The sequence below is a fragment of the Colias croceus genome, chromosome Z (assembly GCF_905220415.1).
Source record: "Colias croceus chromosome Z, ilColCroc2.1".
NCBI classification, from domain to species: Eukaryota; Metazoa; Arthropoda; class Insecta; order Lepidoptera; family Pieridae; genus Colias; species Colias croceus.
In genome coordinates, this window is record NC_059568.1 from 11,983,856 (window position 1) to 12,004,243 (window position 20,388).

The window sequence follows — 20,388 nt, forward strand, 5'->3', positions numbered from 1 at the left end:
ATGTCCCGGGGTAAAAAGTAGCCTATGTCCTTTCTCGGGTATCAAAATATCTCCATACCAAATTTCATGAAAATTGGTTCAGTAGTTTAGGCGTGATTGAGTAACAGACAGACAGACAGACAGAGTTACTTTCGCATTTATAATATTAGTATGGATTATATGTATGCTATTATATTTTTTTGCTCAAAAATTTCATCCAAATCGAAATGAAACAAGTTAAACGAACTCAGCAGTGGATAATATGTCCAAATTCTATATTCGCATGTGACCACTTAGCGATACTGCGACAAAACTAGCAATCATGTGGTCAAACTTCAATGACACGAAAACAGTTACAGTTTTTTTTTAAGAAAACCGTTTTTTAAGTTATTTAAAAAAACACCGCCCCCGCCATATTGAGCATAATACAGTCAAATTATGAGCGAAAGGTGGAAGGACTGGAATGAATGCAAAGAACTCAAACGGAGCTTTTGCATAAAGGCTGCCGGATCTAGCCTTGTATTGATGTTCGGGCAAAGAATTTTCGATTTGTCTATATTGTTGAATCAGTCATTGAAAATCATTTTTGACACCTTTGTGGTAAATTTTCGTCGTACAATGTATATAATTATTTATTGGTAGATATTTCAGACATTAGCTAAGGAAAAGGAATAATGTTAAAGAAAGAATAATGTTATGTTAGGTAAAATAATGTTAGCTAAGGAATAATCCTAACTCTTTCCCATTGCACTTGTTTTAAATATCATTATTACATTTATTATTTTCAACTTCTTATTATTAATTTGCATGTTGTCGGGCATGCGAGCTTGTGATTACAGGACAATTTGCTATGATGGCCGACGCTCAAAAGCTCCCATGAAACCAGGAGAACAGTGGGTGTATTGCCGGCATTTATGAGAAGACTACGCTTTTTTCTCGTAAGGCCATGTGTCTTATCGATTCAGAAATAATGTTTTCAAGAAGGTCAATCCGTAGAAGAGTAGTGCAAGGTAAGAAATCCCTCATTATATTATCCTTCTGAAATTAACTAATAGTTATTAACTTCAGTTATGAAATACGAAAATGCTTCTCAAGACATACATTTTTTATTTATTGGAATCTATGCAGATCCAGAATTAAACACTCATCACTAAAGCTATATTATAATAGTAGAATCAGATGCTTTATATTGTAATCCCATTACCAAACTAGCAATCTCGAACGTCGCAGAATTTTATAAGAAAAACACACAATCTATGAGCGAGTGTTATCCTAGTTTCCAGCGGATAGAGTCGTCGACAGTGATTAGTGAATGTAGTTGGTAGAATAGTTAGGTTCACTCTCCGTGAGTGCTGAGTGCACTCGTAGTTTGTCCTCAAATAAAGTCAAATAGTTTTTATCTTTTTTGACCGAAAGCTTTGTCTGTATATCTATTAATACCTATAAAAGCTTTTCAAAGGTATCGATGGACAGAGCGATTGGCGATTACACGGTATTCAAAAAGATTTTGTTGCAATACCTGCAGATTATTTTATTGTGGAATTTTACATGTTTCAAGAGATTTAAATAGCGCGCTTATATCTATAGACATTGTATAAAGATAGCGGGGCATATTTTATTTAAATCACTATTCACTCTAGCACCACTTATGAACATCCCAATACTATGATTTTGAATCATATTATTCTTAATACATCTTATTCTTTTTGCAACGAACTCAAGTAAAAAAACTCCCAAAACTTAAAACTGTGCATAAATTCTGTACTAATTACACGAGAAGCCTTAATATTCGACTCAAATTCAAAAAGTAACGTTCAAAAAAAGGAGACCCGATCATAATTTCTACGCGTTGTCAATAAGGTTGTGATTGGGGCGAGTTATGAAGGCTTCGCTTCAGGCTGGAACAACTGTTGAACGCATCTGCGCTTTGGACGCACAGCCCTAGTGTATTAATAAGGCTCAAGAGCAGTCGCAACGCATTCGCGCAGTAGCTACCGGCCGAGGTGCACGTACACCCCTAGCGGATTGTATCGGTACTAACTTGAGCGCGAAAATGAAGTGCTTGAACTTTTGTGCGTTTGTAATATTATGTTTATGGACTGTGAATGGAGCTGAGATGCAGTTCAAGCAGGAGATGAAGGCGATGATGGAGCAGATCGAGAGCCTGAAGAACTTGCACCAGTCTGATATCTCCAAGCTGAAGAAAGAAATTGAAGAGCTCAAGTAAGTTTAATTGTAAAAATTTATTATAAGTTCAATCATTCATTTTAAAAAGTTTTATGTTTTTAATTATTATCTTTGATTGTAATCCTTGTTTTTACTATTTTATAAAACGCGTCGCGACTCTTTTATTAAAATGTATCGATGCTGCGACGTTTAAGTGCCACTGCGACTTGCTTTAATATGCAATTTTTATAATTGGACGGCTAATTTGTTTAATTTCCTTTTTCCAACTAAGCACCAATTATCATATCATTATTTCCTTTTTTTCCTATTTTTTCTAACATTCTATAAAAGTACAAATTTTATTTGAGCGTAATTAAAATTTCTTAAGAAATTTTAAAATATTTTTAATATAATTTCTTGGTTTAATTTAAATATGGATTATATGTGTTCAATTTTTTTTAACTGTTTTCCATGTTCATGATTTAATTTTCCTTTCTTTTTAAATGTAATTTGATCATGTATTATTAAAATATTTAGATTATAATTTAAAATAATATAATTGCGTATACTATACTTATTCAATTTTATCTGACAAAGTTATTAGCTAGTCTAACCCACCCTTTTACATGGATAATGTAAAAACTACATTTAACCTTCCTTTGCAATGCAGTTCTAGTGCATGGCGTGATGAACTAAGTACAAACAGTAAAAAATAATTCTAAAAACAGGTTATCTATATCATAAACTAAGCTTTTAATAAATTGTTAGGAATCCACAACAATAAAAATTATAAATGCAAAATTTATTGCATACTGTTGGATAACCGCAACTTCGTTCATTGTACTTTGTATTAACTTGCTTGTATGATGAGATTAAAATGATTTTATTGTAAATAATTATTTATAATAAAAAAGACGATTATAAAAAATATGATAATTATTTTACTTCTGTTAATATTCATTTTGAGTCAGAAAATGTGTAATCCGAAATAATCTCGTACTTCATACTAGCAACAACACGCTTCTCAATTTTACAGAGTTCTCATGCTAACTATGAAGGCCGTATTCAGAAAGAAAGCTGGAAACTTATAAGCGCTGGTTCGTTCTACACAAAGGAAGTAGGTTGAAGCAGACCAAGACAAATTTTATATGGCAGCGCCCAGCGCTGACCAGCGCCTTTTGAAGCTTGTCGGAACTTGTCGGCGCCGCGCCGTTCATCACTTATCGGGTTACCAACGCTGATAAGGGCCGATAAGCGCTTATAAATTTCCAGCTTTCTTTCTGCATACCTACGCCCAAAAGTCGGATTACTGATGTAGGTACTCCCGGCGACGTTATCACTTGCATACATTGCCCACTCTATGTCTGCTCATTAAAGATTATGCAAAAGCTTAGTCTTTAACTGAATGTTACATGAATGTCTTTTTAATAGAATGCTTGTTAATTATTATGTGGGGTTAAACAAGGTAGTTGTGAAAAACTATTTCATTAACTTTAGATTTTTTTGAAGATTTGGGTTTGAATTTTAATTAAGTTATTGAATTGAACATGCATCATTCGAGCGCGTGGCATTCCCCTTTACTTTTACAAATAGAAAAAAATCTTAATCTTTACACTATTGAACCAAAAAATAAATAATTAAAAACCAGCTTGTCATCTGGCACACTCCCAAACTCTAGAATTACCGGCGCGAAGGCTTCGTACCTGATAGTTGCCCATCGGGAGGCCGCAACTTTGGAATGGGCCATTGAAATCATCGTTTATGATAATATAGTAACGCATAGATGTTTTATATTTGCACCAGAACTAGCGTTTAGCTACTATTATGTATTCTGTGCCAGAACTGCCATTCGCTTTACATTCCCTAATTCCAAATAAGATGTTAACTTTAAAGACGCTTTGCTCAGGTAAGCTGATGTAAATTTTAAATACATAGTGCATACATATTGATATTATATAATAAACCTTATTGCGCATTCAATAATTTTAGTTACAGTTGTAGATAATCCATTGCATTTGATAGAAACTCCTACAAATTAGACAACAGTTCATACACAAGGAGCTATCAAAGGACATCATTTGATTAATCCAGTTATTGATATGCATTGTATGTATATTCTAACGTTTATCTTTACTGTATGTTCATGAATCCGTATTAATACCGCATGGGACCGTATGCAAAATGCTTTGCAAAATTAGGTTCAGTGTACACTCGAAATTGGCTCAGATTCTCAAGTACGTGCTACCTGTTTGCTTTGGTGCATATTATTATCGTCCGGAATTCGGTTGGTATTTGATCGTAGCTTCAATATAAACTGATTTGCTTCGTTTTGTTCGGTTCACTTTATCAGTACTCTACTTGTAACTTTTGCGAAATAAAACACTCACGTTTTTATACTGTAACTCATGTATGAGTTGCCACTAAATTATTTATAAGCCTCAAAGGCATCTCACACGTGAAAGTTTTAGCAAACGTAAATATTTACTTCTTTGTCTCAACTTGATAACTTCATCGAGTCAAATGATACGCTCCAAGAAACTTTGTTCAAAGTAAAATTGTGGGTTATTTTTATTTGTTCAGTCTTTGACTCGGCAGACAGAATTTAAGATAAAACATTACTAAAAAATGCGTTCGCCAAAAAGCCAACGAGTGGAATTAAAATCTAAACGGTCTTAAGGGCTTCTCGAGTCATATTCGCGAGATTTTATAAGTTTGTCAAGGCGTGCCGTAATACAAAACTTGTTAAGTAAAAGTGGTGTTTCGAGACTGCAGAATAACAAGGGCCACTCATTGAGAACCAGGCCATTGGATCAGCGCGATATTTTTCTCGCCTTCCTCGGGGGACTTACTCGTTCACGTTGCTTTCGTATCCTTGATGTTTGAATTACGGCACAAGAGTTAACCGTAAGACTTGATTCTGCGAATGAAATTATTATTTATAATATTCTTTTAAGATGAAAATTGTTCTAAGTTTCTAGACTCGATGAATATAGTTGAGCTTATTTCGTTTATATTTAGAGCTCTTAAATATACTAACACATGAATTTTTTGATGTTTTAATCGTAGTTCCTAAAATATTATCTACTGTTTAAATAAGCCAGTTTAACTTCGTTCTGATATCTATTATCAAAAAGTAGAAGTCGCTACGTAATGTGTTTCTTATGCTACAAAATTAATTTGCATACTTGAAATACAATATCGCCAGGTGTTTGCGCTTTGTATGTCAATTCTTATTTCGTTTTATTATTGCGTAGATGCACATCCCAGCAGCCTAATCGCACACATTCATATTGAAATGTATTTATCGTAAAAATAAAAGAAGAGTTTCCTTTACCATTTCAATATACGTATTATCCATACATACTTTAGTCTATACATACGGGTCAAAAGGTATTATTTGATTTAAACATAAAACGTTTCTATGCTTTTGACATCGACATATTCCCCTTTTCCGCGTATTTATACTTTTAACGAACAAAGCTTTCAGGTAAAACATTTTATACCAAAGCTTTATTGTAACATGTTGCATTCGACGTCGGTGTCAAAAAATTCGGAAATTGAATGGTTGAAATGTTGAAATTTACAAAAGAGTCAGTGATACTCGGAATTAGTGGAATTGGTCGTGCGTTTGATTGGCATAATAATTAATTGTTCATACATGTTGTAATTTGTATACAACCTTTTTGTGGAAATCAAGTCAAAAACTAGTGCTCGTAATGCTGGCGATGGGGGCGAGCATCTGGCTCTAATGGGATGTTTATTTATATCCCTAACGGAAGTAATATGCTACGGGCACACATCCGGCAGGCGCAAATGGCGTGTGCGCGGGTAAAATTAAAAAAAGAACACCCACCCATCGAACCGCTTGATTATAATTATTATGGTCATGAGGTAAATTTGATCGCAATTTAGTCGGGAAGTCCGGGACCGTTGTAACTAAATACGATATTGCTTAACTCAATAAGTATTTAGCTTAGCTTTAACTATGGCGACAGCACCTTGCAACGTTTTTATTTATAAAGATTTTTTGCTTGAATTATGTGGAAATATGCTCGATCAATCTAAATGGTAATTTTCAAAAGCTCTACTAAAGTAAAGGAGAACCTTTTTACACGCTTTATATTAGCTTCACCTGTATGTTTGTATGTTTGTAACCGACTTCTTTGGGCGCGATTTTGACCCACTTTAAACGGCCAGATTTCGTTCAAACTTTGTAGATTTATTGAGGACCGATGACAATACACTAATTTGATAAAATTTTCTATTTTTTAGTTCGGTTTTCTATAAAAAGCGTGTTTTTTAGTTTTTTTAACTATTATTATTACTTTAATTTTAATATATAGTTGTATTATGTAAACATGTATTGCATATAGTTATACATAACGAAATTTTAAAACAGGCCGCTGTATGTATATTTATTATGCGGTCAAGCCCATGGTCAATTAGGGTCTTTCGAAAACATTTTCTAATTCGTAAAAGAAACGGCAGGTGCAGAAGTTTTGGACACCATTTGGTCGACGCAAGATTAGAATTTTTTATTCGGCCACGTGTCTGTCACAGGAAAATAGACCCAATCGCTTTACCTCTTAGTCTATTAGATATAAATTTCGTAATTTAGAGCATGAATAAACTTAATAGAATGGAAGATAAGAAAGGTGAGCCACGGGCCAATGTGGTCTGCCATCTGCGAGCGATTTTGGGTCTTCTTGTTATCAATATACCTGCTCATTTTGTAGGTTTCGATTTTAATAGTTTAAACGGCGTTCGGTTCCGTGCGGGTGATATAAGGGTTATATTATTCAATTTTTTATACTTTTTTTTGTTTCTAATGCCCTCAACTGACATATGGTGTACACATCTGCTCTTAGAAATATAACAACAAGGTGTAATAAAGAATGCGGATAGCTTTTCACTGCCTAAGCATAGCAAATACTTAGATATTTCGGTCTAACTATTGGAATTTTTGTCACAGATTGGTTTGAAAGTTCGTTAAATATTAAGAATATAAACGATGAGATTTGCTTACACGTTACAATTTTAAAACATTGTATTATCCACTTACATAATATTACATTTATGGTTTTATTTTAATCAGCGGTCTACAATTACTGTTGCCACAATAGCCACCGTATTAACAAGCCTAGGGTGCAAATTAATTGCTATTCAAATGTCCTTTCAATGGACACAATTTTAGGATATAAAGAGCTATTCAATAAGTCTCTGAGAGGTTTACCGAGCCCAACGTCAATGCATCCAATTTCACTGTACGGTTGAATTCTGTCAATGTGATAACTCGAAACCAAATAGGCCTTTGGCATGGGCTTTGTATACTATGATTCGTTATAATGGCTTATATGGCGAATGTTCGGCTTCATTCAGTATTCACTACCAATTCAACTATTGTCCGATCAGAATATTAACTTTTGCCGTATAGTATTTAAGGGGTTTATCTACATGTTGTTAGGTTGCGGTGTGTATACGTTGAAAGTATATTAAACTGTTTCACGTGTCATATTTACTTATATTTCAATTTTTTTGATAAGATTAGAAATGGTAGGTCGATATATCCTGTATTTTGTTTGCTTAACCAACTTCTAAAAAGGCGCGTTATCGCACGTGATTCATACAATGTTTTTGAATCAAATTATTAAAATTTTTAGTAAAAAAATTGATACGGCAGGTGTTTATCGATTGATAAAGGTTGGTAGAAGTAAGAAATGTAAATAGTATTCGAATAAATAATACTCCATACGACAAAAATAACGCGACCTAATCCATCTAGAATTTGTGATCCCGTCAAGAGATCGGCAACACATGTTAACCTGCACGATTGATGCAAATTCTCACGAGTCGCATTATTTTTCTACATTGAATCCATAATATATTACTTTCTCTGTGTAAAGACTGAAATAAAATTTTATATCTACCTTTGAGATGGAATAAATATTAAACGGCATTTTTCCATCGACGAACGCAAAGTTTTCAGTGCATTTTAAATTATTCAAGAAGATAGAATAATTACCGTACCTACCTAATTAAATAAGTAGTAAACGACGCACCACTACCCTTGTTAAGCCTGTTCATACAACTTTATTGGTCTTTTATAAGATGTTTAAATAGAACCTCTCTTCTCTTTTCTCACTAGCAAAGTAGTATATTCATCAATGTTAATTTAAATATGATGGTTTTAAGTATTATGACTTTTATGCATCAGTTAAAACATTGAATAAAACAATTATATAATTTTTATTTAAATCGTTGAACAAACCAAGTGAAAAGTTTGAATCGGATTGATGTAAGTATTAATAATTATTTATATAAGAGATAGCTCCATAACAAATCTGTATTGAATAATTGGATCGTCTGAGTTCGCAACTCTACAATTTATTCGAGTAACGCTATAGATTTCAATTTATAACTTACCCTCAATTATGAACTTTAAGCCAATGAAATACTTCTGACTACTAACTGCTTGTGTAAAACAGAAACAATATTTGCTCTCGAGATTTAATTCATTGTTTATCTTGTCTGCCTGTGAAGATCGGGTAAATAAAATATCGATACTAAAATATACAGTTATAAGGGCAATATGAAGGATGATGAGAGATTTATTTAAAAGATTAACGAAATGAAAAGAATTTCAGATTTTTTAACTGATAAGTAGTAACAGGTGGTAACGGTCACTTGTAATGTCCCTTTAGCAATTATTTACGTCTTAAAACCCTTATATTAAACTAATAAATGCGTAACGTATTTGCCGGTGCCGGAGGGGGTGCGCAGGAGACACGGTCTCCGAGAAGCGTTCTTGCATAACACTATATCCTGTTCCGTTAGAAGAATCATTGAAATAATTACTATTTCCCCTCCGCTTTAGTCTGTGTGTGGTTTATGCAATATATGTATTCTAAAAAAATACTTTATATTATATGCAAATGCAAAACGTCCACTATTATATACTCTCATTTTTCACTCTATTAAGCAATCCAATTTGAATTCCAAGTTAAGCGTAAGAAATACGTACGTGTGCAATTCAAATAACATAATTTCAGGTGCAATGTACGTGATGGATACGAGTGATTTACGGGAAAATTAAATTTCCCTCCGTTGAACTAGTCTGTTCGAAACGAGCATCGTTGACCCGAAATATGATAGACATGTGATCCCATTACATATGACACCGACTCATTTGTATCTGCACTCTGTAATTGCATGGATTTTTATATCATGACTTTATAGTAACAACTCAATTAAAAATCAAAAATTTATGTCGAAATCGGATATCTGAGAACGTTAAATTGTGCATTACTTTAAAATAATCATGATCATCTACATTTTTACAATAGTTTTAAGTTGCGAGTAGTATTATCAATGTGCTGAGCGAATAACCCTAAACTACATGTGTATACCACTGTATCCTGAATCTAACCAAAGATAATTTCCAGACAACACCAGACTCCGACGGACAACCACGAGCAAAACGAACAGGCAACTCTGCAATGGGCGAAGGCTTCCATGAACGAGCTCCGAGTGGAGATGCGTGAACTTGGCGAGAGTGTCAACAGCTCGGCCCTGTTGAAACACCTCCACGTCATGCGGAATGAGGTAAGATTTCCTACAGATTCTTTAGAGATCCTAAAAATGCTTTTTGACACAAATGCACTCTACAACTTGAAACATAGAATGCAAAATAGCAAAACAGATAGTCTAGTTGGTAATTCGTTTATAAAATATTCATATACAAGAATTACTCTTCGAAAGACGCATCGAAAACTCAATTTTAAAATAATAACACAATTAATAAGCGCTAGTCTGCTCTAGCGAGGAAACATTAATGCAAAATTTCACCCACATCGCCCTTCCGGCTCGTAACTGTGTTATAATGATATTACGGCGACAAGCTAACAAAGTTGTTCACTAGGTACGCTTCTAATATACATGCAAACTGATAACCGATAACTACATTACGTGATTAAGAATTGATCTTATGACTAAATATCTATTTAAGATATACAAGTAAACAACTCGTTCGTTATTACACTTTCTTTATTTTATCACTTTCTAAGGCATAATTTATCAGATGCGCTATTCAGAACTACGAGATACCTAGCTCCTAAATATGTCTGTATTACGAGTGTGTCATAAAACACCGTACATAGTAATTTATGTCGCTACATTTTACAGCTTCGTAAAATAGCAAATTTGTTACAGCTGAAGCAAGCTTTGACGGAGGCTTCCGATTTGGTGCAGCTCACCAAGACCCAAGAAACTAGAATTGACAAGTTGGACAGCGAAGTTGGAAGACTTAAATATGAAAATCAGCAAATGAGGGGAATGATCGCTCAGCTGAGGACTCAAGTCGGAAAGCTTTCTAAAGAGGTCAGTTGAAACATATCCTTTATTTTTTATAGACAAATTACACTGCCTTTTGTAATTAATATACAAATTTTTTTGACAATTAATATACAAATCCAAAATGTCCTTTGAATCCTATGAACAGTGTCACGTCGTTACCGATTGCGCTCAGTACTTTATCATACAATTAGAAATTAAAATCTCGTAGGTACATTTGCAAATGTAATGCTAACACATCGCCCTGCTTTAAAATCTAGTCACGAAAAGCGGTCTTAAAAATTAAAGAACAATTATGAACATATAATCCCGAGCTCCCAGAATAGCAATTGCACTCTCGGAATAATGCAGCCAGTGAGGTTGTAGAAAATTACCACGTAGATAAGTAGTACTACGAACTCGGCTCTAGTACCTCGGCTCTAGTTGGAATATGCTCGTAACAAAAGTTGGGCACTCGTATTTTACGAGCCTCAGCTAAGAGGACATAGTCCGCGGTGAGATTAAGATGAATTAACGTGAATTTTGGGAAAATAAAACTGTAGTCATCGTCTCATCATTGAATTATTTGTGACAATAACAATAACATTAATTACTAAATGAAATACATTGCACTCAATGTATTACTCAATAATCTATATCATTATAATGATTGTAATTCTTAATTGTGATTAACTGAAAGCACTTTGGTTAATTAAAATGAGTATATTCATGTTAACTGTTAACTGTGGTCGAATTAATCCATGTGTATTGGCAGTCTATTCAAAGAGATAAATACATCGAATTGAACTTTTGAATACAATGTGACATGGGTTTCTCTCTTTCATTAAATAATTTCACGGTTAGTCGTCCAGCTCCCGTACTTCTGTCTACTTTTTGTAAATAAATAATTAATTTTTGTTCCCACGGGTAAAATTCCCTTCACGGCGAATTCTGAGAGTACAAAAGTGAATTGCATATTCAATTTCTTCACTCATAATAAAATTACTTCCACAGAAGACGTTTGTAGTTTGTACAATCCCGAGGATCCATTCACGGACCTGTTCTTAAGGAAATTAAAATAGTACATTTATGATATGAGACTCGTGCATTAGCGATGCAGGCTTTTATCCCTCGCCTATTGATGAATGCATGAACAAATATTTGAGGCGGATTCGCGAAATTATAATATTTTTCTACGGAGAATATGTTACAAAATGCTTGACGAGATGCAGACGTTTGGCCGTTATTTTTCAACGTACGCTATGTGAAATGTTCGTTGGAATAAATCGTGATGTTCGATGCGTTTGCGATGGTTTAATGGTCGGGCATTAAGGTCGAAGATTTCAGAGTTAGTTAGTAACAGGTGGAGCCCGGCTTCACGCTCGCTGGACACGACCGTTGGCAACCGTCACACCCACGACTTTTCATGCGAGCCCACAAAGGAATAAGGGAGTATATATATCACTCCACATGGCTCCAATAATTGCAATGTTCCCAAATCGATACGTGGACTCGACCGCTACTTTATACAAATCTTTGTGAAACCTTACACCTGCCTTTGAGTTTTTATCTCGAAGAATTCGGTCAAAGTATAACCGAAGAATTTGGGCACAAAAAAGATTTCATTTGTAATAGAGGATATTGAAAAAACCAGTCATCAAAACGTATTCACCCTTGCGGTTCGCAAACGCAACACGGAAATCCCATTCAATACATGCACAATGGCAATATAAATAAAACGACAAAGAGAGCCGACCGAGCGACGACTCCAATAAAAATTCAACAACTGACCTTTACAATTTTAAATCAAATACTTTCAATCATTACAATGTAATTTTTTTGCAATGCGAACTGTGGCAACTGCGGCATTCCATAAATTATTCCATATCTAAATTAAATCAATGTATTGAATAGGTTAACGTTTGATTTAATCAAGCCTTTTGGTATTAAGAGTTATTTACAAAAACTTTATATCCAAAATCCGTAACAGCTTTTACAAATTTTTAGGACGTTTGCAAAAAATTGAGACCACACCGACTGAGACACAGTTTACACGAAAGTCAATCCCCGGCACTAATTAATTAACGTTCGAGATTAACTTTTTCCCTCGCATACGATACGTGCAAATTCACAACAAACAGGTGCGCCCCGTGTGAACAAGCTTGTACAAATTTTAATTACGTCTTGCCCTATACTCATAAACAATCAAACATGATAAGTTAATAACGCATTTTTTTTAAAAGTACTAAATATGATACGTTTAATTACTAAATATGAAAATAATTAAAGAAATTGAAAAATAATGGAACATTTATGATCTTTCTTTTAATACGGATACAGATGGATACAAAATCATCCAATAAAGAAAAGAAGAAAATCCACTGTGCATAAATAGCTTCATTTAAAAAATACTTATTGGCAGGCCAGTCTGCATTCCGATCCGAATTAAGTTCTTCTCGAGTTAAATTTAATGTTAAACGACTAACTTTTACTTGGTGTAAGCTACGAGGTCTCGCTCCATCTAATTTTCTTGGTTAAATTGCTAAGGATTCACAAGAATTAATTCAACTTGTTTAAATACCGATCGATCAATTTTCTTTTTCGATATCCTTAATTGAAGAGTATTTATGAACTTTCTCCGTAATACCCTTCTCATAACGAGCTTATTGACTTATTTCATTCGTCTTGTAAATGAGATTGAAAATATTATGATTTATAAAGAAATACTAGTAACGTAAACAAAATAATAAAATGAAATCATGACGGGAGTCATTAACCGCTTTCTTGACCGTCGGCAGGTGTTAAATTCTGATTCCGTAGGTACTCGATATTTTACTATCGGAATCTCGTTCTCATCAGATGTGCTAGAATTCATAAAATTAGGATCTAGTTTCATTCTTCCTGGAATTTGGGGTCACGGTCCCAATTTTGGAAATTTGAAAAAGATGTGCAAATATAAAAAGTAGTCATTAAATACCTGTATAAAATTTCGGTTCTCGTTTTAAATTGGATAAATATATTCATTAAATGTGTCTACCTATTATCCAAATTATTTGCGGATCCACAAATTATTAAAATGGAGAAATCCGAGAAGCAAATAGCGCATTATTAGTGTTACAACGCTAGGTTTGAAAATGTTCAATGTAAGGTCATAAAACTAATATCGAGTGAACACCGGGCTGTTTATAGGATTTTATAATTTAGCAGAAGGCAAGAATTTCTTAAAATAAAGGTACCTATTAATATTGTAGGCAAACATCTGCCAGGCCTATATTGTATCTATATCTAGAAACGGGGATCTATATCTTACTGGAACACCTGGTCACTTGTTGCGGAGCCTGTTTAACTTGACCTTCGTCACAGCCTGCGATTACGGTGTAGCGCTTCTTATTCTGCTGTTCGAATAGCATTCGAAAAGGAACACTATGAATTAAATTTAAAGTATGATGACCACATTTGGGGCTTGCCCAAATTGTGATGCATAGTTAACTGAAACTGATGAAATAAAGTCAACGATAAATTTCGCAGCGTAAGCAGGTACGAAATTTATAGGTACGATCACACGATACTTTCATACGAATAATACTCACCGTTGATGCAACACGTACATATTAAGAATGGTAAAAAAGAAAATAATTACTTTATTGACGATAAAAATATTGAAATGTGCATGTGCATTGATGCAAATAATAAAAGACGTAGGAATTAAGCTTTTATAAGTAAGCGTCGGCGGGCTTCAGTGGCCGCGTGGTGAAACCAGTTTCTCGACTCCCCTTAATTATTACCAATGATTTGTAGCAGATGGCCACGGCCATTTCACTTACCTGCAATACCGTAATTATCTATCCTTCAAATTGCTGCGATTGCAATCGGGATACACATATAATTGAGCCAAGCACTTTCGGTGTAATGATGAAAGGTATTTCGGATTTTTCACCGTCATTAGCCCTTATACGGCGAAGCATAAAGTTCATCACATAGTTGCAACGTATGAGCTGGTGTATACTAGTTTCAAAATAAACAATTTAATGTCTTGGCATCTCCTTCAAAGTCGCCATCTGCAACGTCACGAGTTACATATTGTGTTTTACGGCACAAGTACCGTTATGCTGCTCCATGACTAACCACAGATGACAGAATACATAATAGTAGCTACCATACTGAAACATACGTTCTTATGAGCGTATCTTTGAACGTGTAAAGTCAAGGTTGCTCGTTTAAAGAGAGATATCCATTATACAAAACTTAGACTTACTTTAATCATAATTAATTACGATTTCAATAGTAATATTGAAATAGTAGTTAATGGTTAGATAAAATAAATTTCGGTGTAATTAATATATTTATTTAGAAAGAGTACAAATTAATATAATGTCTTAATCTATATTTATATCAAAGTACATCTAAAATATGTTTAAACTTATATTGTAAAATTTTATAGATTAGTTTCGAAAACTTGTGGAGCGACTAACGACAGAACATCTGCTAGTGCCATACCATTTATAATTGTATAATAATAATAAGTAGGTACTTTAATAAAATATTGCTATACCGTACACCAAGCAAAATACAGCTAGAACATTAAACAACCTACGTTTTACATAAACAAAGGAATGTTATCGATAATTAGTGGTTTTTTGCAAATTGCATAATAACACCAAGTATTTGTGAATCAATACTCGTATATAATATATTATATATTTTTCTTGTTAACATTTGGAATCATTGTATCAATACTATTCTATATGTAAATCCTCTATAAATTTAAAACAGCAGTTAAGATATCCCGCGTCCGAATTTTTACTAGCGGTATCTGGGGGCACGGTAGTGCCCCCGCCAAGACGAGCCAAGCGAACAAGCGAAGCGCACGGGCACTACCTACCTTTTCTCGAAGCGCTTCGACGTTTTTTTGAACCCTCATAACTTGGGTTTGGATTATGCTAGATCAACAAAATTTTCGGGATATATTGTCAATAGCGGACTTATTGAACATATTAAGTTTTAATTACATTAGCTTTTATACTTCAGATTTTATTTATATCTAAAAAACGCTAATTTCGTCACTGACTCACTGATGATCATCAAAATTCTTAAGGTATTTCCTAATGTCCTAGAAAGCTGAAATTTTGTATGTAAGCTAGTATTAGCACACAAACAACAAAAAAATTATAAAACTTGTAACTTTCATCCCCCAACTCCTTAAACTAGGGGATGGGAGTTTGTATGAGACCTGTAATTTTAAATTAAATTTTGATGACGCTAGAGGTCTAATGTAATAATCTAAAACTTGGTTCCCTATAGATCTACGTACATGTACTCCCGTATATGTACTCCTTGTTAAAAAAAAATTTAATCGACATTTAAAATTTTGTTACAAACAACTTACAAAAAGAAATGAAATCCCACCAAAAACATTTTCATGTAAAATGTTGCCAAGACGAACCCATATGACTCGCACGGTCAAAAAGTTATCAGATCTCATGTAGAGCCAAGCTTCTAACACTACACGCCCTAACTCTACAAGGTCTAACTTCACAAACTCTACACCTTAGTCAAAATATGTGGCTTGGCCGTTCGTTACTACAAGAACTATTGTATAACACAAAAGTAATGAACAGTGAATTAATTAATTTTTCACCTTACGCCGATGTGAATGTAGCGAAATGGCCAAGCCACATATTTTGACTAAGGTGTAGAGTTTGTGAAGTTAGACCTTGTAGAGTTAGGGCGTGTAGTGTTAGAAGCTTGGCTCTACATGAGATCTGATAACTTTTTGACCGTGCGAGTCATATGGGTTCGTCTTGGCAACATTTTACATGAAAATGTTTTTGGTGGGATACTTTATTCTAAAGAGGTAATTAGTACGTTTACGAGCTGCGACTGAAAGGATTGGGCTCATGTACGAATAGTGTTCATAATATATACGTACATATAAATGCATATAGATATTTTTTAAACCATAAGGATGCGTTGAATTATGTTTTCACATTTAATAGTGTTATTATCATATTTTAATATTAATGAATAGCCGGGGTAATTAATTTTGAACTATAAACACATTTAAACCATACCATACTTCGCAATGGCATGGTTTAAATGTGTTTATTCTCAATATTTAATTGAAACGTTGTTGCAGTTGAAAGCGAAGCAACTGGACGAGATGAATATGGGTAACTACAACGAAGTTTTGGAGCACGAGAGTAAGAGAGGCCACAAAATACGGCACAACAAAATGATACATACTCAGATCTCGCGGCTGGCGCGCAGCCAGGACCAACTCGACGCGTACCAGCAGAGCCTGCAGAACCAATTACTGGACGTTCAACGACGTCTCGATCGCATCGAGGAACCCAACTGGAACCTAATTACAGCCAAAATTGAATTCTTCGATCTCGAGACTAAGTCGCTGAGAGAGCAATTGAAAAATGTATCGCAGAAAATATCCGATTTCGATAAAGTCCACGCATCCCTATTGGAGCTGCGGGAGGACGTCGAGAGCATCGAAAACAAGGTCGACAAGACGATCCCGGAGTTCAGGAAGGAGATATCAAAGTTGGATATTAGTTTTGCTCAGGTGAGCTTATGACATTTTACTCATTTTAACTTCCTATCGATATACTGAAACCGTTCAGTTAGAATGTACTTTAGCAGAATAAAGAATCTTTAACTTATTTTAACTATATGTATTGAAATGTAGATAATATTTGTGTATACTATTCATCTTTTAAAATTTTGAATTTTTCTTAATTATATATTTTTTTAAAGATCGTTGAAGTAAAATAATTGTTTTATTTTCGTATACTTTCCAACAAATTCATGTCTAACTCCATCATAATGTTTAGTTGCATGCCGCGACTTCATACCTCCGCGAAAACCAAGAGAACTTGAAGCAGAGCGTGAAAGCGATCGCCGTGAGCGTCAGCAACGTCATCGACCGCTCGGAGCTGGAGCGGCTGCAGATGAACAAGCTGAACGACTCCATACTCGACCTCAAGGCCTCCGCCAAGCAACACTTCTACCGCCTCAATGATCACATCCTGAAGGTACGTTTCAAAAGAATTGTATAGGTGATGAGTTTGGTGCCTTATTTGCTGACGTTACAATAGTTTGGTGATAATAGTTTCTTCTTTTTATTTTGTTCTATTCAATTATTCATTGGTCGAATTGGTTCAAAATTAGATCAAACTTTGTACTTGATTTAAATATTAATTTAGTTAGTTACTTAGGTACTGTAATTTTTGCTTCACGGATAAATATTTTAGAATTTACGGTTATTAATATTACGGTCAAATAATTAAGTATTGATGTTTGTATTCATCTGAGCAGCCATTGATCCAAATCACACAACTTCCGCTCTAACTGAGGGCTCTCTCTCGTGCACAAACACAGAGGTATCAATATGGCAAAGCACACAAAGACCTATCAGTAACACAACCCGAAGCTATATTCCTGATATATTCCACTATTTATAAAACTTGCTTGCACAGCGCTGTTTATATTTGCTATTGCCAGCCATGCCGGAAAATATAAATAAAGTGCATGTAAATAATAAATGCAGAATTCAACTGCCCCGATTGGCTCCGTTTTATTTGATTCGAATTATTGAATATTCGAGCATTACATTTCTTTTATTGACTTTAAAAATAAATACTTTCTGTAAATATTTGATGTCGCATTCGATATATTACGATTTTAGTATTTCCACGTTAACAAAAAATAATTTCTATTGCTCTAGAGCGAGGCTACGCACGTCGATTCGAACTACACGGAGATCGTGTCTCTTCCTGAGCTGATGGGAGAAGTAAAGGAATTGCAGCCCGTCGAACGTGAGTACGAGGATCTGGTTAAACAGCTGCCTAAGGATTGCTCCAACGTGACCGGTCCCCCCGGAACCTATCTGATCCACCCCGGCAATACTCCCGTGGACACCTGGTGCAACAACGGCACTACTCTCCTCCAACGTCGCTACAACGGCACGGTTGAATTCAACAGGAAATTCGATGAATACGTCCAGGGCTTCGGCGACGCTTCTTCTGAATTCTGGCTCGGTCTGCAATCCATGCACGAGATCACCGCCGACAACTGCTCCGCCATGAGGATCGACATGACCGACATCTACGGCAGCGTGTGGTACGCCCAGTACGACCACTTCTCCGTCGGCGGCGCTGATTCCGGTTTCGTGCTGGAGGTGAGCGGCTTCAAGGGCAACGCCAGCGACGCTTTCGAGTACCAGAACCACATGGAGTTCTCCGCCATCGACCGCGACCGTGACATCTCGAACACGCACTGCGCCGCGAACTACGAGGGCGGCTGGTGGTTCTCGCACTGCCAGCACGTGAACATCAACGGCAAGTACACGCTCGGCCTCACCTGGTTCGACTCCGCCCGCAACGAGTGGATCGCCGTCGCCACCAGCGAGATGCGTATCTTCCGCAAACCGGGATGCGCTTAAATTACAAATCGTTACACCGATATCTTATTCCGCACATACGCAACGCTTGTGCTGTAGTGTTAAATGTTGTATTATGATAAATCATACCAAAGATAAGCTAGTAAGCGCTACTCTATGTATGTTCTTAAGTAATTCTCGAAGAAAGCTCTTAGATTTATGACTGAATTATTTCGCCTTATCTTGTGTTAAGAATGTATTTTATAATTTGCGTATGCAGGTATAATTTAATGAACCTTTCTGTACCGACTCTCCGGCAGCAAAATTATTTTCGCGTAACTACCGTCTCGTTCCCGTAGTTACAGTATTAGTATTATTTTTATTTGTAAATTTTTTCTTTATGTAAAAACTGTATACTTTAGTCAAATAAATTATGTTATATTTATTATTAAGTGATTAATTATATTTAAGCATTAAATGCGTGTACTGATTATATCTACATATATCTCTGTCGCTTCAAACCAGTGTATCTTTTCTAGACATTCCGTTAGTCAAGTGTACATATTTTGTTATTATATTATGTTAAATATTATTTTGTAGTTATCTAAATTATTAGCTCTAAATACAACTCACCGATTATTGAATATTTTGCCGCTGTACTTAATTACATTACTTTTCATTACGTTTATTATTTTATGGAATATTTAGAGTAGTTTGATGTGTCATATTAATAATGTATCTTCAAATATGGTAGTAGAGTTGTAATGTGGTCATAACTAAACATGTATTAGTGACTTGCATTCCGCAGATAATAATCAATTTAAAGTTAAGAGTAATATAATATACCAAATGTCACCGAATTGCACCGAACAATGGACTCCGGCGTCGCCTCTTACTAGGCGTTTAGAATTATAATATAAATTATCTCGATGTTAAAATCTCGTAGAAAAGCTGTACCAATGGATTTAGCCAAATAAAAGTATCAAAATATATAGCATTTTATTTCATAACCCTGATCCAATAGAAATTACAGAGTGCCTACTTAATAAATATATTTATTTTAAAATTTAACTTTTACAAATTAATCACTATCATCATCGTTCTTTTCTTCTTGATCTTGATTAAAATATATTGCTTTATTACTCAAAAATGGTTCCAATTTCAAAGCAGGTAATTGGAAATGATTGATTAATTTCACATTAGGCGTAGTTGCGTTGATCGTTGCTTTCATACGTTTGTATATTTTCTTCTTCTTAACGTGGAATTTCCTGTCGTATAAGAAGTCTCTGATGTCATAGAGTTTAGCATCAAAAGCTGATAAATCCTTATCAATTTTAATCGACTGCATTTCCTGATTCTCGGAAATGGGCTGCCGGAGTGGCTTACTCAGCCGAGTTTTCGAGAGCCAGGTAGATAATTTACTGGATTTCGTTGCCAAGAATAGTTCATTTAAATCCTGTTGGGTGATGTTGTTGAGCATTTTGAGAGTTTTTGTCAACCACCTAAAAGAAATATGTAGGTTAATT

At 34.9% G+C, this 20,388-nt stretch overlaps 1 protein-coding gene across 1 annotated transcript; it reads left to right on the plus strand.

Moving 5' to 3' along the window:
• Positions 1–1,977: 1,977 nt before the first annotated feature.
• On the plus strand, positions 1,978–19,852 carry LOC123705015 (protein scabrous). The gene is made up of 6 exons (XM_045653567.1): positions 1,978–2,202; positions 9,588–9,747; positions 10,354–10,521; positions 16,610–17,047; positions 17,316–17,516; positions 18,209–19,852. Exons 1-6 carry the CDS (start codon positions 2,033–2,035, stop codon positions 18,923–18,925), a joined length of 1,854 nt encoding a protein of 617 aa, XP_045509523.1. The 5' UTR covers positions 1,978–2,032; the 3' UTR covers positions 18,926–19,852.
• Positions 19,853–20,388: the final 536 nt, after the last annotated feature.

Coding starts and splice junctions, on each gene's coding strand:
- LOC123705015 (XM_045653567.1), top strand. CDS start 2,033: ATGAAGTGCTTGAACTTTTGTGCGTTTGTAATATTATGTTTATGGACT. Junction 2,203..9,587: donor AAAGAAATTGAAGAGCTCAA/GTAAGTTTAATT, acceptor GATAATTTCCAG/ACAACACCAGACTCCGACGG. Junction 17,048..17,315: donor TGGATATTAGTTTTGCTCAG/GTGAGCTTATGA, acceptor CATAATGTTTAG/TTGCATGCCGCGACTTCATA.